The 27,117-nt window shown below is 38.7% G+C and overlaps 1 protein-coding gene and 1 long non-coding RNA gene across 4 annotated transcripts in view; one reads left to right on the top strand and one right to left on the bottom strand.

Annotated features, from left to right (window-relative positions):
• The window catches only part of Dpp10 (Dipeptidyl peptidase 10), a 44,638-nt gene that overhangs the window by 5,450 nt on the left and 12,071 nt on the right, over positions 1 to 27,117 (bottom strand). For 2 of the 3 annotated variants that reach the window (XM_070216613.1, XM_017156287.3), the window contains exons 2-8: positions 10,281 to 10,933; positions 4,198 to 4,293; positions 3,056 to 3,170; positions 2,432 to 2,526; positions 1,228 to 1,355; positions 940 to 1,151; positions 427 to 667 (exon numbers count right to left, since the gene is read on the bottom strand). In XM_070216613.1, the coding sequence (XP_070072714.1) occupies positions 427 to 667; positions 940 to 1,151; positions 1,228 to 1,355; positions 2,432 to 2,526; positions 3,056 to 3,170; positions 4,198 to 4,293; positions 10,281 to 10,310 (917 nt within the window). In that variant the 5' untranslated portion in view covers positions 10,311 to 10,933. The remainder of the gene's footprint in view (positions 1 to 426; positions 668 to 939; positions 1,152 to 1,227; positions 1,356 to 2,431; positions 2,527 to 3,055; positions 3,171 to 4,197; positions 4,294 to 10,280; positions 10,934 to 27,117) is intronic. The other variant, XM_070216618.1, reaches the window with a different exon arrangement.
• Positions 19,964 to 20,942, top strand: LOC138911980 (uncharacterized). Its single transcript, XR_011417615.1, has 3 exons — positions 19,964 to 20,132; positions 20,351 to 20,426; positions 20,839 to 20,942. It is a non-coding gene; the product is annotated as an uncharacterized lncRNA (long non-coding RNA).

The following is a 27,117-nucleotide window of genomic DNA, read 5'->3' as shown; positions in this document are numbered from 1 at the left end:
GGAGAAAACAATAGAGTTATAGCCCTAATTATTTTATTTCCAGAAGACAATTCAAATCCCCAAACGCCCTCTCTTTGAGCTGACATCGGACGTTGACCTTTTCGAGGTCCGTTCTAGCAATTTATCAAACCCAATTGACAGGGGATCAACCTTAATACGTCACAACTGGCTTAGGCACCCCGAAGTATTGTATTGTCTTATGCTCAGAAACTAATTCTAATGCCCCAACAGTCAGAAAGGGATGGCCCTAGGAAAAGGTTGAATCCACCTGAGAAAAGGTTGCCCCCCTGTCACTTCATGAATTTTAAGCGTGACGCTGGGAGGCCATTAGACGTGGCGAAGGGCACGACGTAGATGAGGCATCATTAACACATAATCGAAAAGTGATATAGCCAGAGCTCCGGCCCTAATGGGGTCACGACTTACCGTAAGGACCTGATTTCCGGGTACAGGTTGGCATGCGGATTACTGCCGCTGGACGAGGCGCCCGCTGCTCCTCCGCCTCCGCCAACTCCCGCTGCAGCCGCCGCTGGTCCTCCAGACGGTCCCGTCGTCCCGTACCACGCAAAGTGCTGCTCCTGGACGTGCGTATCGTTGAAGGTGGCGTACAGCATCAGTTGGCCATTGTCGGACATCCAAATCGCATTATTTGCATGAAGAATCTCCTCTGCGAAATGCGAAACAGAACGGAAAATTGAAATAAGTGCCAGCTGAGTAAAATATCCTGCAAGCAATGCAAATGGATGTTCTGAGAAGCAGTATCTTAATAAATGGGTTTGATGTCATTTTTATATTTTTAAGAGGGAAACAATTATGGAAAAGTTACAAAAGCAAGCATATTATTATCACAAAGTCGAAAATAATATTGTTCGAAAAGGATTTTATTTTAATTTTTTTTTTCGGGGAATTTATGATATAAATTCGCGAAATTCGCCTCACCTTCGTACAGCCAATCGGGAATGCCGTTGTACACCACTCCGGGCACCGCATCCTGGGTAATCCGGTGCACGGCCGGGCTGCGGACCTCCTGCCGGTAGTAGATGTCGTAGCCCTCCACCCAGACCAACGCGTTTCCAGCGGGCGTAAATCGCGCGTAGTGCAGATAGGGCCATTCATCCTGGTGCGGACTGTGCCGCAGCTTGATGCTCTCGCTGGCGGGGATTACGAAATGCGATCAAGGGCAAAGTGCTAAAATGCGGACGGGCGCGGCATTGAGCCGGAACTCACCTGGTCTGGATGTCGTAGAGCGTGTACTGGGCCAAATACGAGTGCCGGAATAATTTCACAACATTCTGGGCCAGCAGCAGATAGCGCTTGTCCGCCGATATGGTGAAGGTGAAGGGGGCCAGGGTTTTCTGAAAGTGAGCGGTATTAAATGCCTGCTGCAAATTATGCGTAAAACTGTTGAGTGGAGCCTCCTGCCGCCGCCAATGCGGCTGTTACAATGCGAACACGTTGCGTATACGCAATTTTAATTACAATTTTAATGGTCTTTTCTGATTCGCACGCAAAATTGCGGAAGTTTTGTCGGTGGCTCGTTGGAAATTTTCGAAATTTGCGGCATTGTTTACGGCCGCCTGAATGCCCCAGAAATTGTTGCCAAAGAGTTGCCTTAATTTGGCTGGGAAAACAATCTGTAAATTATTCTCAATGGACCAACTCAATCAAGAGCCGACTTGATGTTTTACATTTAGCTATTCATTGCTCACTTCTTGTTTTGCGTCTGAAGGCAAAGTAACTTTGTGCCAGTTTCTTAGCCGGCTATGAATATGCATTGCCATTATGCCGTTTCGACTGCTCACTCGTGCTTCTTTGGATTCGGCTGCACATTAATTATTTCCCCACTCAACTGGCAACTGTTGACTTGCAGTTGCTGCACTTGTTGCATTTTTGGCCCCTCGAGGCACTCGAAATGTTCGCCTGCCAAGTTGGCAAAGGAAAGCTTCTGTTCGCCGCCCTCCTTCGTCTGGCATTCATTTTCTTTGCCTTGAGTTTCCCTTATTTGTTTGTTTTTCAATTCCATCCGCGCATTATTCATTAGAAAGCCTTTCACCTCCCGCTTTCCTCCACATGTGTTTACCCAGTCATTGACATAAAAATCTTTTTGCCTTTTATCGCCATCGCTGTGGATTGAGGGGAAAGTCGCCGCACTCGGTTAACGATAACTTGGCCCATTTGTTTCGCCCACTTTTGTGCGCGCCATAATATCAGTTAACATTGCCAAGTCGAGTGTGTACACTTGAGATATCTGCCTAGCCTGCCACGCCCACCTCCCCGCCGCCATATCTAGGACAACTCCGACAACTCCCCGACTCGTAAATAAGATGGGGCAAATATTTATTCTGCTCAGAGAGATAAGCAATAAGCAAACAAACAGCGGCAGTAGTGGGTGGTCAAAGGGGGTGGCTGGAATTCAACAAAATGTACTTACAAATGTCACATTGGACATGAGGACACGTTCCGAGCGATTGGCTGCATTCAGCAGACAGATGCGACCCAAATGGTCCTGGTACAGAAACTCCTCGCCTGCAAAAAATGAAATGAAAGCGGAAATTAAAAGCGATTTGCCCGATAGAACGGCCACTGAGAAGCACTCATCACATACATGGAAAAAAATAATTCAAGGTATTAGGAGAGGCCAAATCAAATAGTTCAGCTTTTTTAATCACTTAAACGGTGTCTAAAAAGAAGGTAACATTATATTTTGAATAAAGCTTTTTTATTTAGTGCATACTTTTAGGCACCTAATAAAGTGATTTAAAAACTTTAGTGATTTTACCTCATACGAAAATTATTATTTTCAAACTTATTTACATTATTTAAAAAATTTTTTATTTTAAGGAAGTAAAATAAACTTGAATAAAATATTTGTATCCCTAGATGTTTGGATAAGAAATTCTTTATTATATGTAGAAATCACTTTTAATGTGCTTAGGAAGTAAGCAAAAGTACAGTACACTTTAAGCACCTTAATGAATGATTTTAAAACCCATGTGATTTCTATTACACCCAAGACTAACAACGAATATATATTTTTTTTGAGTATAGCACTCACCATCGATCCAGCTGCTGTTTGAGTTCTGCGGCACGAAGAGGCCATCGACGATGTCCTGCAGCTTGATGCGCTGCCCTTTGACCCGCGGTCCCTCATCGGGGGGCGTGAGCAGCACCTTTTTTGATAAATGTAGAAATTTTATATGTTGTCTTCTGCACACTCACACAGATAGACAGACAGACAGACAGGCAGGCAGGCACACGTGAATAACACACACACAACATCAACAGCAACAGCAACAACGAATGGAAAGGAAAATGGTCGGTGGTGTGGGGAAGGTAAATTTATCAGGCAGCCACAAAATCGCAAAAAGTAAACAAACAGACAAAAGACAAAAATGAGCGTAACGTATTTACACAAAAATTTATCACAATTGCTTTAAATATATATACATAAGTACATACATATAAAAATACACATAAATATTAATGGGAGTTTGAGTTTTCCTTTTTCTTTGGCACTGAATGTTGTTGAAATATTTACACGAGCAGCCAAAAAGCAGGCCACAAAAATGTTGTTGTTGAACGGCTGAGATTCGCCAATTAAAAGAGAAAACTTTCACCATCCAATTACGAGTGAGAATTTGTTTTTTTCTGTGTGTGCTTTTGAAGTGAACGGAGTAAGAGTGTCTAGTTTCTATACTCTTCCAAGTCGACAATAATATTGCTGACTTGCGTAATAAATTCTATAAATTGAAATTAAAATTTCACATTTCAAATTTAATTTTATAAAAGACCACCGACTTTAAATGCTTTATTTAAAGTATAAATATTAGTTTTAGCAGAGTATTTAAATTTCGCTTTTATAGAGTAATTTTGCCTCTCTATTTAGATCGTATTTTTACTGTTTTCGTGTGGGCGAGCTAAATGTGCTTTTGTTTTGACAGTATTGTGGTTATAGCTTTGGGCTTGCTTTCCAAAACAAATTTAATTGTATAGTGCGTTAGTTGAATCAATTTTGGGATTTCGGGTTGGCCAATCATTGATGTTTGTCAATGGGGCGAGCCACCCAGCAATTGAATCCTACTTAATTGCCCATAAATTCATTTGTAACACCGATTTTTACAATTAGACCGGTTGTTTGCCTGATTACAGCACAAGGGACCATAACCAAACATCATGCTATTTTTGCATCAGACTCACCACCGAAGTTACAATCAGGGCCAGGACAATGATGATGACCAATAGCGCGATGAGGATCCCGCGCCAGTTCCTTTGGTTGGGATTGCTGGAGACCAACTGTGGGAAATCACAAGAAAATAATCAGAAAGAACGGTTAAACATTGCGAGAATTAATTGCGAAACGATGGAATGCAAATGCTGTCCATAAAGAGCACGTGCGTCCCATTACCCCCGAAAGTTATGAAGGCTGGCCATAAGCCATAATAAACCGGCCAGAACCGCAAATAATTGGTTGGCCAAGATGCAATTAGTAAACTGATGATTCAGTTTTCCCTTTCTGTGCGGGCTCATAAACGGTTTTCCTTCTTAATTTATGTCTGCCCCCAAACGAGCACACAGTCCCTATATCGAGAGCATATAGAACAAACACGGGCCCAGCCGAAACCCCTTGGAAATCAACGCTTAATGCATATTTAATGTTGTCAAGGAACAAAGGAAAACAGAAACCCAAATTAAACACGACAAAAACTAAACTCACGCAGCCCGTACAAGTTGATACCTTCCCGGGGACTCTGCCCGATTTCGTCCTAGTCAGTTTGTATATTTATGTGCGACATGCACATATACAGCGCCGCTTAGCCGAATAATTAATTAAGGGCTCATAAAACTATGCTCCTCCGCTAGATAATAAAGAAATGGCAATGTATTAATCAAGAGTTGCGTGCCGGAATGCTTGGGCTTATCAAATTAATTCCGGGGACAGGGATAGGCATTTTTTTTAGCATTTAAGCTGATTTTCTTATTAGAATTCTTGACATTTCTTGTAAATTTAATAAACTTGTGTTATAATTTGATTTTAATACATATTTCACTTCGACCAACGAAGACCGTAAGACAAAAGTCGACAACTAATCGATTTTCCCACAAAGTTCGTTTACCATTACTCGCCAAACGAGAGGGAGCGTTCAATTAAAATCGCATAAATATAGTATGCTCAACCCGCGAAGCTTCCCTCTTGGCCATTAGTGCAGACCGGCAAAGCGCGAATCTTAATTAATAACACGGCTCACATACAAATGGGGGACAAATTGCGAGAGAACACGTGTACCTGCATGTTTATTTATAAGGACTCCCCATCTCCATCTCTATGTGTGCGTATAAATCGCAACCAGCACCAGTATTTATTACTTACGCCGGAGTTGCGCCGCAAATAAAGTGAAAACTACGTAAACTAAACTATCAAACAACAATAGAGACCTCGAGCTTGGCGAACTTTCGGGTAACTTTACTTTGCTGCTCTGCTGCATGAAAATATTTTCGTGGAAGCAATCATAATAATAATGATTTCTTGAGGGCTCACGCGGCGTATACTTCATTTGTCTTAATTGAATTGAATTTATTCTCGTCGGGAGGGTCAAGTAATGGAGTCTTAAGGACAGGAGAGCTCAAAACACTCAGCTTGATTGCCAGGATGGAAAATACTTACACACAAGCTCAAGTAAATATGCAAAAATAAGACCATAAATGGAATTTAAACACTCAACTTGATGAGTTGCTGTTAACGCTAAAGGAATTAAAAATAATGACAGTCATCAATTTGAACAAAGGCCGTCGCTGCCGCAAAATTCAATGAGTTTACTTCTGGCGTTCTGAGTTAATGGGGGGATTTGAAGGATGCCAGGGAATGTGCACAGCACATGAGCAGCGCCTCCTATTAATTTCAATAAATTTTTAATGCCTTGCTATTAGGCCGGAAAATATTATTCCTAGACTGAGTAATTTTGGAGCAGGGAAAATTTGTTGGCCGTAAATCCAGCTGGCAACGCAACAAAGGCACCCTAAAGTGGAAGACAAATTTATTTAAATGTTTAAACATTTTTAATTTTTTAAACAACATTTTCAAACTATCTGGTATTATTACCTTTTTTCGGAAACTGTGCCTTTCAAATATTTACACCGAAATATGTATTGATTACATTCAAGGACCATAAATAAATAAACTTTACAGATTTTAAGCAAAGATTTTCCGATTCCCAGCGATCTCGCTTTCCCCGAGCAGCAATAAATAAAAGCGAAGGCCGTTTGTTTTATGGGAATTTCCTGGCATTGTAAACTTTGCGGCCCGATTCGGAAAATATTGTAACCAAAATTGCACACAATGCGACACTTGATATATGAAAATGAAATGCGCGGCCGGAAATCGTAATGAAAACGGATAGCGATTTAAGTGCAGAAGGAAGCAAAAAGGCGGCAACCAGAGATTGTGAAAAAAGTAAATCTCTTTCACCGTTTAATGATGTTTGTTCGCTGGATTTTCTCGTATTTTTTTGGCTCTTTATTTTTGCTGACTTTTGATTACCGTGGGATTTTGAATCAACATTGTTATCATTCCATTTTTATTCTGTCCGCAAACAGGAAAGCCAGTATTTCCCATCGGGAAAAGGAAAAAAACGTAGAAACTGATTAAATTCTCGGTTACCTGAGATTTAATCCACCCGAAAACCCGAACTGCTAAAGTATTCTTTTTCAGGCATCGTTCAGAGTTTAAATTTAAGCCATTGTGGGTAAACTGGAAACTTTACCCCGACCAAGCTTAAAAGCAGGGAATAACCAAATTAAGTCCTCCTCCCTCCACCTGCTCTCACCACCCCACTTTCACTTTCGCTTTCTCTGAGCTGGCCAGGGGCCAGAGATAATGCGGATGGGAGACGGGACTCATGGCACCCACATACACCTACAATTTCAAGTAGAGCATTAGCTGCCTTTTGCGGTTGAGCTGGGCAAACTTTGGTTGCTCCTCGAGTGCAGAAAGTTGAAAGAGCCAGCTGGTTTAAGGGGGGTTTCCAAGGGGGTTTCAGGGGATGGGAGAGCCGCCAGTTATTTGCATAAGTTGTCATAGTTATTAAGCTCTGAGCGTTAAAATTCTTTCCTGCACACTTTTAAGCGCATTAAAAATAGATGCCAGTTATAGTATTTGCCGAACGAAAGGGGAAAATGAGTTTGGTTTGGGCGAGGTGAAAGGGGCGGGGCACTGGCAGGGGCGTGGGTATATCCCGCTGGCAGTGAAAGTGTCGTTTTCAATTAACTTTCGAGTTGGCTCAGCAGCGTTGGAGATGGGCCAGTTAATCGCATTAAAACCCATCTGTTTGGCACACAAAAAGAAGGTCACTATGGTCCTTGAATTTGGGTTCTTAAGATTTTGCATCTTGAAATTAAATTTCTTAGCTATTGCAAAATTTAAAACAATTATACGGGATAATTAAATTGTTAGGATTTAATTTAAATGATAACAAAAAAAGATTTTACCTTCATTCTTAAGCCAAAAAAAATGTGTTAAAAAAAGGTTTCGTTTAACTCATTTTTATAGGTTATAAAAAAATATAAAAGAGTCGTTTGCGAACCTGCGATTTCCGGGCACAGAAAAGTTCGTATATAGATTTGTTGCGTGAGACCCGCGAGGATTGACATTAGTAAGCAATCTTTATGGCCTGCTGCCTTCCTGCCAAACATGAAATCCATAAACAGTCCTTCGGCGATTGTGAAAGGAATGCGGCCATATAGAAGTGCATCCTTGCACGCTACTTGCATTAGGCTGTTGCGAGTGTGTTGGTGGGGCCCTTCAGCATGTGTGTGTGTGTGTTTGTGCCTGTCTGTGTCTGGCTTTCCGGCATGCCAGCCCCATTGTCTACCTGCGATTCCCCCCTCCCCCTCCATTGACTCTTGCTGTTGTCAACAGCAGTTTAGCTCAAGGCCATAACGGCATAGCATTTGCTATAACTGTCACGTGGGTGCGGGTTTTCCTCTGTGTGCCCGGGTTTTCCTCTATGTCAACACATACTTGAGCTTCCATTACACGGCCATGATTGCTTATTTTTCTGTTTTCTCCTCTTCCAACCTGCCTTTGCAGGTGTCGCGCCTGTCGGCGGTCGTTAAGTTACCTGAATTTGTCAAAATAAAATGTAATATGCCAGCGCTGACACAATTGAATGCGATGTGCAGTGGCCGTTCAAGCAAGAGTGATTGTTTTCAATCATATTCCCCAGGTGTTTTACTTTTATGATTATAGGGTTGGCTGAACTTGATACATTTCGGTTAAAAATGGTACAGAAATGTTGTCAATTTTAGAAATTGTACTTTACAATTTTTAATCGATGTCTTAATGTTTTTTAAATTATTTTAATAGTTTTCTAGTGTTTTATCGAAAATACCCGTTACTCGTAGAGTAAATACTATATTATAATGTACTATAATAAAATCTCCCTAGCACCTTCTTTAACTAAGTAACGGGTATCTGATAGTCAAGGTACTTGACTATAGCGATATTTCTTGTTTCAGGTTTCAGAAAAACCTATAGGTTAACAAATAAACAGTATTGTTTTTTTAACTTTTATTTCTGTGTTCAATTAATCGCAGTTTCTCTTGCACAATAACACCCATCATTCAGAATTAGCATAGTCAAAACGGTTAATATGTACATGGTATGCACTGTCAAACTCAATTGCTCCTATAATGGATCGGCGACACTTTACGCTGCCAAAAAGCAGCCCGTCGCGGGTAGAAATCGGAGTGGAAATTCCGGCTAATTGATTTCCGCTCGAATGGCTGATTGCCATTTCGACTGGCTGTTTATCTTTGCAGCCGATTGACACTCCCACTCGGGCTGGAAAATCCCCACCCCCAACAGACAACTTAGTGTGCGAAGCACACACAGTCACAGACATGCGGTGCATGGCTAATTCAATTTCGCAATTGTAGTCAGCTCTGTCAGCGCTTTGCATTTGAATAACATGCGGAATTTATTTCAATTAGCATCCCAGCCGCAGAGTTGATTCCACGGCGCCGCAAAGAATGCAGCGAAGCGGGAAAAGCTGACTGACCATCCAAGTCGGAAAAGCCGGAAAAGCAGAGGAGGATGATGAAAACGCTGGGAGGAAGCTCAAGTTGCCTCGGCTACGAGTCGTTGAGAGAACTTTTCTGCCTTGCCAAAGTACTTCTCCCAGTTGAAATCAGAGTGACTCGCGACTGAAGTGGCGATGGAAGAGCTTAGTCAGCTTGTCGGCCAAGTGGAGCTAATAATAAGTCCAATCGCGGAAGGTAATCTTTGGGTAAACCAATCAGGGGATTTCCCGAAATGTCACTGGATGCTTGCCATTCGCTTTACTATTTTATCAACAAATCGGTTTAAGCAAATTTATGAAAAGCCCTGAACTAAAACTTTAACTAAATTGTTTGGGTAATCAACATTCAAGTTAATACTGTAATCATCTTCATTATGAGTTGTTAAGATTTAATGTTAGTTACCGTTTTTTTTTTAACAAATTACATAAGTTGGGACTAAAAATAGGATACAGGCTAGGGCCGTTTTCTGGACGTAATCTGAGTTCAGTTAATTTCTAACGATTCTAAAAATTTCAATAGAGCTCGCATAAGGTATTGATTAAGGAATTTGTCGGAATCTTCTTCACTGCGTTCTAATCTTCTGTATACTTCAAGTATTCTTTTAAATTAATTGTCAGAAATCTTGAAACATTCATTTCAACACAAATTTCAATATTATGTAGGTTTAGACAATAGGAAAATTCCTTACAAGCATTTCTGTAAATGCAGCATGATGATCGATGCATTACTTTTTTATAGTTTCAAATTTCTTCGTGAAACTTATATGACACACTCTTAAAGAGTTTCTAACAATTTTTAAAACAAAAAAGAGCATTATTAAAATAGTTCCTCGAAAAGTCATTATAAATATGTTAATTAACTTTCAGAACAATAACCCATTCAATCTGCTTACGTCAGCTAGCCCTCTTTCCAATACCAGCATACTGCCGGCGCTTTTCAATTTTCCCAGCCATTAAACAATTTGAAATTTTAATCCCAACAACAAGTTTCTTTGAATTTCGAATGGGGCTCGGCTAATCCCAGGAATTCGGGAAGAAAGCAACGGAACCGGGTAACCCGGCACGCGCACACACACGTTTTGGGGAATATTTGTTTTTAAAATTAATTATGCCTAATTATATTTGGGGCCCAAAACATATTCTTCTTTTTTTTTGGCGCACAGCACGGTTGTTGGGTGCGTTTGCAAGTATAACAAAAGAAATTACCTCATCATCGTAATTATCCTGCTCAGGCATGACTCGATGTTTGTCGGCTTAGGGCGATGGATTTAGCGGAAGTCCGTTGGGTGGATGCTGGGTGGTGGATGGTTGACAAATTAAAGAAGCCGCCGGCTGTTGTCTCTGTCGTTTCTTCGCTGGCTTTATGCTTTTTAGATTGCTAATCGAATCTGTCAATTTTCCCGGCGTTAATTTGCGAGCTCTTCCAATTTGTCCAATTCTCAAAATCGAAATCGAAATCAGCTCGCTGAGGCCGCTGGCTTCTTGTGGGGCTCTAGATAACTGGAGTTGCTTCCGTTGGCCATGCTTTCGTGAATTATTTTAAAGCTCGTCCTTGACTTTTGCCAGCTGTCCTTCTGCCCATCAGCCACCCCTCACTATTACTGTTGTTGTTGTTGTTGCTGCTAATTATGAATGGTCGTTGTTTTTGCAGTTCGGCGCTTGACTTAGGAACTTGTCGTTTCGGTCCTTGCAATGCGCTTTTACTGTCCTTGCTAATGAGCATACATTTTCAATTTTCCCAGCTGCAGTCGGTCCCAGTTTTTCCTTTTTCCTCCTCGGTGTTGGTGTTTCTATTGGTGTAGTTGTAGTTGTAGTCGTTGGTGTGACACTAATGATGCAGCATACTCTTAGGCCAAGCGCTAAATTGGAATAGAGGGGGTTGGAATGGGAAGAAAAAACACACACAATATTTTAAAATGCAGTTCTTGCTTAAACATTTTCTTCTTGTTCTGGTGTTTGTTGTTCATCCTTTTTGTGTGTTGTTGTTATTGTTGTTGTGGTGTTCTTGTTGTTAGTGCCAATTTGTTGTGTTGTGCTTTTAGCCTTGCAAGCGCTGTGTGTCTGTGTGTGTGTGTTAGTGGGCGTGGTCGGGGGAGGGTGCTTATATAACATGACACATGTTCCTTGCTGCTGCATACTTTTCGGGACCTCTTGTGTGTTTATGTGGCGTGTGTGTTAGGCTTCTCTGGCATTTGAATGTGGGTTAAGTAGTCTAGTGTTTAAATATTTGCATAAACAAAGGCCACTGCCCAAAAGCAGGCAATGTAAGTTCTAATTACATGTTACAAGGCAGCATTGCAGCCTTTGTTTCCTTTGTTTGTTGTAGATGTTTTGTGGGGGCAGAACATGCAGGTGAGTTAAGTCCAAAAAACTAATCTGTTTATTATGCAAAATGTTGCATGCGGTGGAAACGGGGGGCGCGGATTCAACACTTTAAACATGACTGGCTTGTTATATGCAAATTTAACCCAGGGGGCGGGAGGGGGGTGTTAATAGCATTACATTTTCAATTTAAGTTATGGCAAGTATTTTTTTCCCTCCTCTTTGGCTTGGTACCCCGTCTAAGCAGCTTATTATGCAAAATGCTTGCACTTTTAACGATGGCTAAAGGGCATGTGGAGGGATATTCACAGTCGGTTGGAAGTTGCTTTACGGTTTATTGAATAGTGGTATTAATGTAGAGTTTAATTGATCGACTGAGAAATGATGAATATATATATTAACACTTATGATTCAGGGAAAATAAATAATTTGGTCCTTCTTAGAACTGCGTATTTATCAGTAATAAATGAAGTAATTGAATTTAAGTTTTTCTACTATCTGAATATAACTTTTCTTTAAGCTTTTCTCCAGCAACTCCTCCACAACAATGACTCGGCAACTTGTAGAGCCCCAAGAGGATCAAGCTCATGTTATCCCCATAATCCTAAGGCTAACAAAGCTATTTTCTATATCTATACTATAATTACCCTGAACGTCAGCTTTGTAGCCTGAGGAAGACAAATGACACCACACCAAAATGGCACCACAAAACACCACTTTGCACTGGCTGCTTCCTTTCGGAGAACGTTAGAACTTGTTCTTCGCCCCGAGAGAAGCTTTGACTTAAATGGCCAATGACACACAAATAATCCACAATAGCCCCCAAAAGGGGCAGGATGAAGGGGAAGAGTGTTTATCATTCGCCTGAGTCATCTTCAGGGAGCATTCACTGTGCACTCTTCCTCGGAACGCATTACAATGCATAAACTTTTGGTCATTGTGGGGTCTCTGCTCGCCTTTCACCTCAACCGACGGCCACAACTATAAATTAAAATAAAATGCGTATAAAAGAATACAAAATCCTCGCCCTAAACGTCACTTTTGGTAACAATGGAAATGCCTGATATAGTAGCTAACGTAAATTTCATTAATTTTACGTAGCCAAATTGTTTGGAGTTTTTCTTGTGTTTTGTTCTTTATTGTTTTGTTTCATTTCTGGCTAGCTTGCCCAGCCAAGCGAATACTTTATTGTTTTCATAAAAATGAATTTAATTTTTTCGCCAAACAATATAGCATTGAAACATTCCTTGCAGCTAAATGAAAGAAATCGCATCGCTTACAATATACAGGTCCTGTTGAGGAAACCACACAAATTTAAAATTCACTAGTAATTGATAATTCTTCTTCTTTATAGCTGGGTATAATATTTTGTAAACATTCGTCCTTCATTTAAAATACGTGCAGCAATAAAAATTGCATGGCTTAATAGTTGGGATTGAATTTATCATGCACTTTTTTGTGGCAAGTTCTGTGTGTGGAAAATTCACGTCCACTTCTTCACGGATTGTATTTTTCATTTTCATATTTTGCAAAAAGTTTTTTTTGCTTTCTCTGCAACTTGGTTTCGTGTATTTTGTTATCAACGTGTTGACATTCATTCGAGTGGGGGAATGGAATACGAATGCCACTACCCCGCCGACTTTTATTGTTCTATCTCGCTCTCCGCCCGACTTCCGGCAGAATGCAGCCGTGCGTAAGTCGCTTCCGGTCGAAGGCCGAGTGCCCGCTTCATAAAGTGCTACGCACACATTCATAGGAGTGCCAGCACACTCGTATATCATTCGACGTATATCATGCTCCTGGCATTTTGCGAAAATTTTAAATTTATTGCTTCAATGAAGCGGCAAAACATCGTAGACCGAATCTACATTCGTGCAATATGAATTGTTGATTATTTTAAAAGAAGCCCCCGCTCAGAATGTTGGAACTGTTGCCCACATACGGAAACGGTTGCCGTTGCCAGGGAAAATCAATTGCAGCTGCTGGAAACGTGTTGCAGGCGGGCAATTTGAGAGGACACTTTTGTGGCTTTTGCTGTCGCTGCTACGTGCCACTTATCGGTTGGACCACGGCCCATGTTGCACGTACATCCACATATACAGCGAGCCGTAAACGTTTTTAGGGCTTTGCGGCGGGGCTGTCTGCCCTGCCTGCTTTACTACACACGGCCATAATGTTTCATTAGTGGTCGGTTCAGTGCTCCTTGACAGCGAATATCTAGTGGTTGGGGGGTTATGGCAGGTGGTCTAATCATGTGCCCCTTGAAATAGTCCTTCAATCGAAACTGTCATTTTTTAGCCCCTGGTTAGAGTTTGCTAAACCGAAACTAAACCACATTCAGTTTGGAGAAAGATGGGAATTTAGCTAAGCTACACACAAAAAAAAGCTTGGTATAAAACGATGATCAATTTGATATTGTCTGGTATAACTATTGACTTGACACGCGGCATATCAATTCGATATGCTCGAATATGTCTTTCTTCGTCCCACTCATGTAACTCATGTACCTCTTTCTATTGGGGATTAAAAGAATTCGTTTTTCTTACCCTTCTTCGTCTCTTTTTCTAAGTTATGGAATCTCTGAGAGAAAAATCGTCAAGATGATAATATTTAATATTAATTAATTTTATTATTGTTGCATGATAAAAAGGATAAGCGCATAAATACCAGAAATTTACCATGCGCATATCGACTTGATACCTTTTTGTGTAGAAACAAAATCTGATATCGTTGTAATAAACGATCAAAAAGTTATTGCAATTACAAAATTTTAATCCATTAATTTCGTTTCAACAAAAGTCTATATTGAAATCCACAACATTTCAAAAACCCGTGATTGGAAGCTGTAATTGCATTGGCCAATGATCAAATTGACTATTTAGTTGGGACGAACTTAATTCCATAATTTATCCTTACGAGCCCCTTTCAACCCCACCCCGCCCATTAACAGGATGAAACTGCCTCTTACTTCAACAACAAAATATTGCGTAGCATAAAATTAGGCTGTCACCATTAAACGGGGCAGAAAAGGGGGCACAGCAGCAACACCAACACAAATGGCAAGGCCATCTCTTCCACCCCTTTTTGTGACTATGGCGACGAGGCTTGCACATTAGTTTTAATGCATGTTTCATGCGCCATTAGGCTTAATTAGTGGCATTCGCAGCCCCCTCCGAGCTCAACTTAAATGGGTTTCAATGTAGATGGCGACAGAGGTCAAGGGTTGGGGTGGGATTTCGACCAGATGGCTGACTGCAGACTCACCCACTGACTGCCTGTCGTTCGGCATGCAGTTTTACTATTGTCGCCCCACGGTGCATGACTGCACATCGTGAGCTCTTAACCCCGCTCCTGTATCAACATTAAGCCCAGCGGTCGCCGGCATTCATCAGCCGTTCATTTATTTTAAGCCTCGCACACGCAGGCGGAAGAAAAATTAAGATTTAATTAAGAAAAATAACAAATGCTTTTGGCCGCAGACCAAGCCAGTCCGGGCTTAAAGCAGGACCAAACAAATTGTCTCTTATGGCCCGGCATGAGCCTTTTGGCCTTGGCGGCAACGAGATTCCGAGATTTCCATCTCGACAGCCAGCTTTGCTCCCATTTAAAATTGTCCCGCACATCGTAAGCAACAATGCCGAATGCCAAATTTAGATGCCTGCCTCCGGCTAACAGCAGTTGATTTGTCTCGAGATTGAAGTGCTTTTTGGGCAGTGATGCGGCTGAGGACTGACAATTTAAGTTGGGTACTTGAGGCCTAAGAAGGTCAGGGGTCAAGACATTTATTTTGGGTGCCATAGAAACCTAGTGAATAATAATAGGAAGGTATTTAAAATCAACCGAAAATGAATACGTTTCACAGCTCAATTGTAAAATTAAATCCCTATATTGGTTTCCCTTTCTTCATGTTTATTCCTATAAAAAAAACCCCCATAAGCATGAATCCAAAGTGCGGTGAAAAGCTTCGTATTATGGGTTCCAGCTGATTTGGCCAGCATCTCTGTTGATTTCAGATACTTCCGCCGAATGGCGCCAACACTTTATGGGCTGAACAGGACGCTTGGGCTTAGAGCCCATAAACAGGCTAGTCGCTGGGCCATTGAAGCGAACAAAATGTTCGACATGTTTGCCCAGACGGCAGCAGAAAAAGCTAAAACACAGGCGGGGAATAGGAATAAATTTGGGCAAAGACAACTGAAAGTGGCCTCCAGAAACGAGACTAGTTAACTTGGACGGCAAAGGCACTGGCTGAAGATTGTCGAATTGTAAAGCGAGAGGCATAAAGGCCAAATTAGAAGCGAAGTCAGCCAAAGTAAATAAACAAATAAAGACGACGGCGGCGACGACAAATGACAAGGAATAAGAGACAAGTTCATGTCCCCTCTTTTCGTTCCGTGTTGGCATTACTTCGATTTTTCTTCTTTTCGGAGCAATTTCAGTGCAAATTTATGGCCCACATTTCCAAAGAACATTATTCACCTTGTAAAAGTCAAGACCGCGAAAAAACAAAATTACATAAAGGCTCGTGGAGAGCGAAACAAATTCCAGGGTGCGCATCCAAAAAATTATCAAAACAAACACGGCCGCCTCCAAATTGTAAAAATCGACATGAAAATATTCTACAAAAATAAACGGGCCCAGAAATGTTTAAACAGCTCGGAGAAACCGGGAGACAATGGGAGGAGGGCCCAAAACACACAGGTAGGAGGAGACGACATTAAAAGCAAAAGTTCATCAAGATCAATAAACAAAGTGCAATCGTTCGATTCCGGATAATGTAAAAATTGTTCCAAAAAAGTATATGTGGGGAACGTGTCGGTTGCCCATTTGAGTGCTGATGACCTGTTGGGGATAAACGAACGAAAGGTCAGTTTAGTGGGAAGTTTCCAGAATGAACTCTGCGCATGGGCTCTAAATTATCCGAAAATTTGTTTTATTTAATTGACAGATTTATTACTGAATAAACATAAAATTGTATTTGTTTTCATAGTAATCTATAGGTCAATTGAATTGGGTTTAAGTAAATACGGATGCTATTGTTTAATTTCGATCTTCTCAGTACCAAAGAGGTTTTTTGAAAACCGATAATAAATATAAAGAACAAAAATAAATGCGGAAATACTTAGTTTAACCTTGTTTTCCTCTTTTTAGAAATTTAATGAGCCATCCTAATATTGGCTTTCTTAGAAATTAATTTTAATAAATTACTATAAATTATGTTCGGAATCACTGCCTTCAGAGAATTTACAAGTCTTACATTTATGAATATCTTACAAACCTGGCAATATACATATACGAACCCCATAACATTACCACCACCACATCCCCCGTTGGAAAAATCACTATAAATAACGAGAAATGTTTTGATTATTGCGGCAAAAAGCTTTTAATGTACAACCTGGCGTATACACAATATTTTACATTAAGCCAACAAACAAAGCCTCAGAATTGTGAGACTGCAAATGGAGGCGAATGCGAAGATTCCCCGTCTGGTTGTGTCAGATGGGAATGATGATTTTAGCATCTATTTCTGAGGTCAGCCGAAAGACGTTTCCTTTGCTTTGACAGATTGACAGATATCGGGGGTATTGAGGGATTCAAGTGCCTCAAAGGCAGCTGAGCAGTCTGTGCGGCAGTCTTAAAAACCTTTCATGGACAAGTATGGTTCTCAATTGAATTCACATAAAATTTTCCATTTTCCCGTTTTTATTCCAACAACAAAGTCTATTTATTTAACAGCATTATTTATTCAAGAGGGAACCCTGAGTGTGAGGGCCATTAATTAAAACGCAGCGTAAAATTATTTATAGGTAAAAAGAACCATTGAAAAATAAGTGAATATTGACCACTTTTTGAGTACACTAGAATTTATTTTCAGCTGCTTTCTATTGGTAACTGCTTATTGAATTTAACACAAAACAATTCATATAATAACTTTATCTAAATTAATTATAATTAAAAAAAATAACAAAAAACTAATTTGTAAAATTTGTACCCCTTTTATTAGGAAAAACATAAAAGCATAATGGCGCACAACATGTTTTTCAATTGCTGCCCGATCTAGCTGATAATATATTAACTTATCCACGCATTCATATATAAACAGACACACATTGAGAATATAATTTCGAATTGAATTGAAAATACGCCATTAGTTGTCTATTCACGAATTCAATTTCAATTGAACGAAGACGCCTCGCTGATTGATGTTTATGGAGCGTAATTTGTGCTGGCCGCTCCACATTGGGCCAGAAAGTTAATTTTTTGGCCAAAAATCTGTAATTTCTTTCCTAGGACAGTTAGAAGGATGCAGTTTTTTGCGTTTTTTTCTTAAAAGATTGAACTTTCCAACGAACTACAAGTAAAATTTCTTGGAATTTTATATGATATAGATAATCCAGACCAAAGTCGGAAAATTTTACGTACTTTTCGGTTTTTTATTTTTAAAAAAATAACTAGAAGACGCACTTCTTTCATTTTCGAAAACAATAAAGTATGAGATAAAACAAACTAAAAAAAATTAACATCACTAAAAAATATTATGTCATTTAAGATTTATGAACCGTTAAAAAGTGCAACTTTCGGAGGCTCCCACATCAACGTTTATCAAACAATCGATTTAAAAAAAATTTCTATTTTTTTGTTCTTGTTACCTTTTAAGTTTTATATAATCAAATTATGTAAAAAAAATTGTTTAAAAATATTGTTTTTTGATTTGTTTAATGTTAATTTGACATATTCTGAAGTCATCACAAAAGTATGCTACATTTTTATTTGCATAGTCCTGATTAAATAGATAGATATAGGTTTGGAAAATACCATGATCGATTAGTGTACTTAAAAAGTAGATTTAAGATGTTAGTCACACTAAAATCACGCCAAATGTTCACTAAAACCTGAAGAAAAAAGTACGGCATACTTTTGGGCTCTCTAGCAAAGCTCTTCAAAATAGCTCGACTTTGAGTTAAGCCTTCAATTAAAACTAAAATTACCGGCAACTAAGGCAAAACCGCATCGAGTCGGTGGGCTACGCTTTTAGTAAATTGATCAACGAATTTTTTTTTGAAGGAATGAACTAATTTGGGGATGGCACTCGAAGGCACTCGAAAAGCAAAGTACTCATTTGCTGAAAAAAAGCGTAAAAATTAACAATTACATTTATTTTAGCAAACAAGTAAGACATACGAGCTATATTATATTTTTTACTTGTTGAAAATAATCCCTTCTGCAAGTTTCGGAAAGAAGTCGAACAGCAACATCAGCATCTTTGACTTCTAAATTTTTTTTCATTTCCATCAATATTTTATGAATTTTTCACTTTGAAAATATGGTAAAAGAAAACTACTTGCCCGAATTCTTTGAAACTTTGGCATAAATTAGTTTAATGTATTATAAAAAGGATCGCAAACTCAATTTGGTCATTTTCTTAAAAAAGAAAAACGTATTTTTGGCCAAAAATCTGATCGGCTGGCCCAGTGTGCGCTCGAAAGAATCTTACATGAGCACATACATAGCTATATTGAAAATCTGGACAAGGTGAGTCAGATTGATGGCCAGAGACTGAGTGATGGGTGCAAATAAATGTCTAAATTCAAAGTTTTTAAAGAACAATGCGGAAAAGATTATACAATAAAAGAGCATTGTGTTTGAGATATTGAGTATAGGTTATGTAATAAATGCTTCTCATTGAAAAATCTAGAAAATAGTCATATATTTTTCAAGTAACAAGGTACTTTAAATGTTCGATATTAGACTCCTATTGAAAAAATAGAACTTTAATAAGCTCATTACATTAAGATACAAAGGAAAAGTCGACAAAGAAAACTTCTATAAAGAAAAATAATGTAGGTATTCTCTATACACCAACCAGCGCAAATTGAAGGCCTTTCACTGCAGTTGATACCTGCTATAAATAAATATTTATCGAAATACCCGCATTCTGAAAGACCCCACAAAATGCGACTAAATAAGCCGGCCACAAAAACTCATTACGCTCGACAATTCAATGGAATTGGAAAGACGCAGAGGTGAAATCGACATCGAAAACTATTTGAAAGGCTCTTTAGCAATGGCAACTTTTGCCAATGTCCTTGCCGCATGCGATGCAGTGCAGCGGGAACTGTTTTAATTCGGCACCGCAACCGAGCCACAGAGCCACCACCCAATTCCCCGCCTGGCAGCCATAATTTTCAATTGCAATACCAATTGATTGATAATCTTTTTTTTCGAATTTCTGCTGCTCGTGTCTTATAAATTATTCATACACTCATAAAAATTAATTTCTAAATTTTGGAAATCTCGCCATTGAATCGGCCTACCTTTGAAAATAGAAAAAAAATTTCTTGTTATTAGAAAATTGGCCTTTGAATACAGAAAACCTTTCTTGATGGAAAAAATTCAAGAAAGAATTTTTCTTAAAAATAGAAAAATGAAAATCTCATATGTCTGTTTTGCCGTCGCAGCCAAAACATTTTTGTACGTATTTTAGGACAAAATCACCTTTGAATATATGAATAAAATGACCCTAGAATATAGGAAAGTAGCCATTGACTTCCTTCGGCTGCCGAATGTTAACGACAAGAAAAACGAAGTGGGACGAAGGGCCTACTCGGCCCGACGACTACCCGGCTACCGACTTCTCTGATCCCCCGAGCGTCAGTTGTGAAAAAAATTCGTGAGTGATGGACGTGATTTTCAAGCGGATAAGAGGTGAAGCCTTTTTCCGAATTTTCAAAGGTATGTAAATATGTATATAATTTTTTGTATAGCGGGCGTACAATTGTATGTATGTAATTAAAGGATACATTTCAAATCTCTTTACCAAGCGTATACCAATTTAGGTGAATTGCTTTTTAGCTAAGAGCTACGTACATACATACATTTGTACATAAATTTGTGGGTGTACAGTTCTATAATAACTTTATCTTATTACTCGCATTTTATTTATTTTTCAGAGTGAAAATACCTGCAGTTGCATCAGCCAAATAATTTGTTTGTCGAAGCTGTAATTTTGTTTTAAAACCTTCTAAGGTAAGAAAAATATGTTGTATTTGTTTGACATACTTATGTATGCATGTAAATATCTATGCATGTACGCGGCTCACCCGATCTGAAACCCGATTTTCAACCCTTTCATATTCTGCTCCTCTCTCTCGCTCGCTTGACCTACGCGTCGCGACACGATCTGCCCTGCTTACATTCGGTCTCCCTTCGCGCAAAGGACTGTATGTAAATATATATGTATGTATGTACGTGTCTCTCCCGTGCCTCTCTCTCTCTGAAATTCGATTTTCAACCCTTCATTTTCTACCTGTCTTGCTCCTCTCTCTCGGTCGTCTGTCCAACGTGTTTGTATTTTGGCTATTATTAACATTACATTATTTCTAAAAAGTTGTTTATCTAAAAACAAATCATTGATATCCCAATAACTCTTTTTTTATAGATGAGGAAAGGCGAAGAAAATTGATCACCTTAGGTCATATGAAGTTCAACAGACCTTGGGTAATAATAATGTTTTCTTGAGTCAAAAATGTGTTATTTAAAAATGTTTAAATGTTAAGTGTTAAATGATTTAAATGTAAATAAATATAATATGCAAAAGAAAAAACCAAGTTACATTTTATTTTTAGGGTTTCAGTGTTAATATAAAACTTCCTTTCAAGAAATATTATTTCTTAAATGAAGAAATAAAATTTCTTGAAAGGAAATTTAAACAAGAAAGAATTTTTCTTGTTTAAAAGGTGCCTTTCTAAAAAACCCTTTCTTGTTTTAAGAAATTTAATTTCTTAAAACAAGAAACAAACCACCTTTGAAACAAGAATCGCCTTTCTTGTTTTAAGAAATATTTTTTCTTGTTTTTATGGTGGCTTTCTAAAAAACCCTTTCTTGTTTTAAGAAATTTAATTTCTTAAAACAAGAAATATTTTTTCTTGTGTTAATGGTGCCTTTCAAAAAAACCATTTCTTGAAACAAAGGTGAGGTCGCCTTTGGCAAAAATTCAAGAAAGAATTTTCTAGATTTTAAGGAAATTCTTCGATTTTTTTTTATGAGTGTAGTTTTCATTCCGAGTTGGCTTAAAATGACCGGAAAATTGCATTATAGACATACCACCGGAGGAAAGGTTGCAGTGACAGGCAGCCAGGTCGGATGCTTTCCACTCGAACATGTCATTGGTGTGCATTAAGGTCACCCGAGCCATGTCACTTGTGTCCTCCCCCTCCTCCTCCTCCTGTCTGCTGTTGGCCAGCGGCAACAAAACATAAAATATACATTCCATGGCCGGCCATGGCACACAATACGGAAAAGTGTCACGAAAACTGTTAAAAAGCGCTTCAGCAACTTTCACAATCAACAAACATGACAAAAACTGTATGTTCCCCATGTTCCCCCCTTGGAACCAAAATAAAAACAAGTGTCAAATACAAATACAAATACAACAAAAAAGAGATGACAAAAACTTGCTGCATAAGTTTCTAGATGAGGGATGGGTGGGCGGTCAGTGTCCAGTTAGTAAGCACAAAATGCTGTCGGCTAAAAGAGTAAACAATAGTCGAATTGTCTTGTACACAATGGTGGAGCTTATGTTCACTTATGGGGAAACTATTCCGAAGGTTTGTTTTTATTATAGACTCTTATAATGTCGCTTTGAATTTTCTTTTGTCACTTATTTTATTATTCGTGAGGGATTTTCTAATAAATCATTACACCATCTAATCTGAATCGCATGAAATAAAGTTGTGGAAAAGAAAAACATTTCAAGATATCGTTTGCTGTGCTACGCAGAGGAACTATTCGGCTTCTTTAAATTTAAGCCTTAAAGGGTTCTTTTTAATATTGGTTAAGCACCAAAACTAAACAGTGGCATAGCCAGGATTTGGTTAGGAGTTTTTTTTTTTTATTTACTTGAAATTAAAAATTTCCTTCATCGAAAATAACTCTTTCTTCATTACATAAAATAATTTTTTTATGTTGAGCCCGTATTATTCATGACTATTTATTGTAAATATCTGAGAAAACCCTTTTAATTTGTAAGCTTACTTTAAATCCTGGCTTAGAAGTAGCAACAGAGTCTTTTATTTTGAACGTCGTATAAACTTACATAGAATTCAATCTGCCACATCTCCTAAATGACACCCATTCTACTCAAGTAAAGGAAATATGCTTTATAAGCCAACTATAATGCCGGATTAAAGAGTATGGCGAGAAATGAAATAGCTGAAATGGAATTTTTACTGCATCTGCATGGACGTGAGTCAGCGACAGGATGCATAGCATACGTTGAGGCGCAAATGACAATGACAAGTGCTTTGTGTTCGTGAGTGTGGGTGGGCGCAGTGCTAGTGTGTGTGTGTAGTGCGAGACTTGCGTGAGCTAAACGCAAATAATGAAAGTGGATGGGCTGCACCAAAGGGAGAAAGGGGCGGAGGGACGGAGACAGAAACAGAAGCAGAAACGTGAGATGGAAGCAGTCAACAAGCGAGCGCAAAGTGAAAGTGGAAAGTGCACTCAACACGAAGTGCATCGGTGTGTGCGAGAGCAGCCTCTGTGAGTGTGTGTGTGTGGAGGGAGCGAGCAGTACTTATGTTGCATACTCTAGGGGAGCTCGCGCTCAAGATAAATAGCTGTGGGTGCCAGGAAAACAAATCTGAACACCGCGTTCACTCCCCTTACTCCCCCTTTTTACTTTTCAGCAGGTGCAGCTCTTAAAACTGAAAATGGCGGCGAACTGTGCCAAAAAAGATGAGGTAAACTTTCCGAATTCTCCGAGCTTCTGGTCATAATTATGTTAATTAAGGCAAGGGAACAAAAAGTTTTCCATATGCCAGGCAGCCGAGAAATTTGCGTCGCTTAAATGAAGCACACCATTTAAATTTGAATTTAAATAGCCGTTCCTTCTCCTTTTGCTGGAAGCCACCACTTCTTCTCACACATGAAATGGGGTTCTCCACGTACCTGGGCCACGTTTTTATTTGCATATCATTTAGTGTTCGTAACGGCTGAGGAATGTTCCCAAGAAAGAACAAAAAAGGCCTAAGACAAACTACCTGACTGCACAAACGAAATTACAACACATATACATGCGAATAAACAGAGAAAAAATTTGGTGCAAGTTCCATATCATTAAAAGGTCTTTTATTAAGATAAAAAGACTACAGCATTATTAATAACCATTAACATTACTTTCAAAATATTCCAAAATGATTAACAAATTACGTATATTATTATATTTGTAGGGGAGAGTGGGGGAATTTCGTCAGCATTTTTTCAAAGCTATTTTTGTCCATCTTGAGACACGTTATTATATTTCTATTTTTATTGTTGAATGCGGTTAGCACCAAGCTTTAAAATGTGACATTCCCCTATTTTTTTAATTACCTTGGTGATTTATAAAAAAATAAAATGTAAAACCAATATACTGGGGCAATCTCGCCACACAGCGGTAAAATCACCACACCACCGCACTATGGGGCATTTGACCTGTTTTTTTTGGCATTAATTAATAATTCCAAAACAAAGCAACTTTTTTTAGTTTGGTTTTTTGAAATATGTTTATAATAATTAAATACATCTTTTTGAGCAAAAATTAAACACTATAGTAAATTTATTCAAAAAAAAAAATTTTTTTTCTTAAACCTACAAAAAAAAAATTTTTTCTTTTATGGTTTCTAATAATGAAGAAACATATTAAAACAAACAAAAAAACATTTTTTTGAAAACTTTCTTCTTTGAAGAGATATTGACTTTTTCCTGTAAAATCCGACATTTTTGTATGCCAAATACTGGATATGCCGTATAAAAAAATATTTTCTATGAAAATAAGACGCGGAATGTTTTTAAATCAAATATAATGTTATGGCGAAGACTTTTGCATTACATTTATTTAACATTTCATCTTACAAAACAAGAAGAAGACAAATAAAGTGTTAATTTGACCATTTTTGGCAGTGCCGTAAAAACTGAATTTCTCTTAAAGTCGCAAAAAGTGCACATTAAGACTGGATGTCCCGAATCGAGAATTGACCCCCCTTTAAAATGATTCAACCCACAGGCTCAACAAATTTCAACATTTCTTCTAATCTCTATTCAAAGTTGTACTTTCTTTTTCCAAACCTTCAAGAGAGACTACTTGGTATATGAAGCCATTGCTACAAATACACTCACGAAATAAGCATCACAGTAGTATTAACACGAAGTAAGGACAGTTTTAATGAAAATCCATTTCAAGTTTTATGGTTCTACGTCTTGTCGTTGAAGAGATATTAATTTATATATGCCCTGCAAAATCAAGCAAAGTATGAACACGTTGTGTTCGCTTGCTGCGCCTGACTTTAACAGCTGTTATTTTAACATTGGACTGTTAACTTAACATTTGCGGTATGTAACATTTCATTTTGATCTATTCTTAATACGTTTCCAATAATGTTTCAAAAATTTGAATACTTGTAAAAAACACATTTATGCCAAAAAAAACAGGTCAAATGCCCCATAGTGCACCGGGGCAATTTCGTCACCGTAGGGAGTTTAACGCCTGTAAATATGTTACACTGATCAAGCGTACCATTTTTGTTGACGTCCTATATTTGTTGCTGCTGCTGGTAGTCTGTTCGTTAGCCAGCTCGTCAAATATAAAACAAGAGAGAACGCTATAGTCGGGTTGTTGTCCCGACTATCTAATACCCGTCACTCAGCTAAAGGGAGTGCGAACGCTGTGTCGGGTTGGTGTCCCGACTAATAATCGTAACTCAGCTAAAGGGAGTGCGAGGGAGATAGATATATAATTTTTGATTGCGTATAACTTTTTAATGAATGGTCCGATTTGAAAAATGTCTTCTACATTTCGATAGGTATAAATATAAACAACAAAATTGCATTTATACTTTTTGGAAATCTTTAAAGATGTGGGCGCAGGACCCATTTTAAAATCATTAGTGGGCGATTGTGGGCGTTAGAGGGGGCGTGGCGCTCGGCTAAAATAAACTTGCGCTGCGTAGGAAGCCAAAGAATATGTGTGGAAAATCTCAACCTTCTAGCTTTTGTAGTTTCTGAGATCTGAGCGTTCATACAGACGGACAGACGGACAGACGGACAGACGGACAGACGGACAGACGGACAGACGGACAGACGGACAGACGGACAGACAGACAGACAGACAGACAGACAGACAGACAGACAGACAGACAGACAGACAGACAGACAGACAGACAGACAGACAGACAGACAGACAGACAGACAGACAGACAGACAGAGCGACAGACAGACAGACAGACAGACAGACAGACAGACAGACAGACAGACAGACAGACAGACAGACGTTCAGACGGACATGGCTAGATCGACTCGGCTAGTGACCCTGATCAAGAATATATATACTTTATGGGGTCGGAAACGCTTCCTTCTAGCTGTTACATACTTTTGCACGAATCTAATATACCCTTTTACTCTACGAGTAACGGGTATAAATATGTATTTAAAATAGGTGCGAATTTACCCTAAGCATAGGGTGACGAAATTTCCCCTCACAGTACTTTTTTAGAAATAATTATTTTTCTTCCGAAATTAGGCGCGAAGGTAAAAAACACTGACGCGGAAATGCACATTATAGCACTGTGTATTATTTAAAAAATCGTGTATCTTATTCCTTTTGAATTGTGGCATACAGAAAAAATTTCGTCGAGAACTAAATGTAGCTTTTGTACTGTTAAAACACATTTAATATTATAGCTTAATTATCTTGGCCTTCTGTGCAAAACAAATGCATTGGTTGTGTCTGGCCGTCTTGAAGGACTAAAACAAAAAAATTATATATTTTTACGACTTATGGATTCCGAGATATTGCAGGTGACGAAATTGCCCCTGTGACGAAATTCCCCCACTCTCCCCTATATACAAACTATATTTTATCTGGCAAAAATAATAAACTTATTGGTAAATTAGGAAGTTATCCGATTACAATTACTTTCGGTAAGTGACTAAAAGTTATAATAATTAATATTTTATTTTAAGGAAATTATTTTGGTGTTCTTTCTTTGATTTCTCAAACGCAATAAATTTTTCTCTGTTTAAAAGCCCCCTTTCCTTAGTGGGAAAGGCAACTCAGTCAGCAATTTGCTTTAATATTAAATGGGTAACGAACCGTAAGAAATATGAACGTGTTATATAGTTTGATGCGAACGCATTTCGGCCAGAACGTAATGTTAGGAATCATTGGGGAGACTGAGACCCCTCAGAGGAGTGGGGTGGTGGGGAGGCGCCATGGGGGGGCTGATACGGGGGGTGGGGAAGTGCCTGCAAGGTTGAATGGACATGGCATTGAGCGGCTAAGTGTATGAGTGGGTAGGTAATGCAAACGGGTGGCTTCCAGTTTTGTCCAAGCACAAACTTTTCTCAAACTTTGATTAAGTTTTCACTCTGTAGGAGAAAAGTTTTCAAGAATCATTTGCCTAGGAAAATATGTTTGTCAGTGAAATCTTATGATTTCGCCAGATTAATTGCTCAATCTCCAAAGTTTTTAGTAAATTAAAAGAAAATGTTCCCTCTGATTGTCAAGGATACTTCATTTATCATTGACTTTTTCTCTGAATGTTAAAATCCAGCTTGCGAAGGAAACCATTAGTGGTTTTAAGATAAAGAAAATTATTAGTTAGTTAGTTAATAAATTAAATTTTTGATTTTATCCCAATGGTTTTTTGTATGTATTGCATCTGTGTATGTATAATATGAA

Source organism: Drosophila takahashii, chromosome 2L (assembly GCF_030179915.1).
Source record: "Drosophila takahashii strain IR98-3 E-12201 chromosome 2L, DtakHiC1v2, whole genome shotgun sequence".
Lineage (NCBI taxonomy): Eukaryota > Metazoa > Arthropoda > Insecta > Diptera > Drosophilidae > Drosophila > Drosophila takahashii.
Note: the sequence above shows the minus strand (reverse complement) of the source record. Positions and strands in the feature narration are given on the sequence as shown.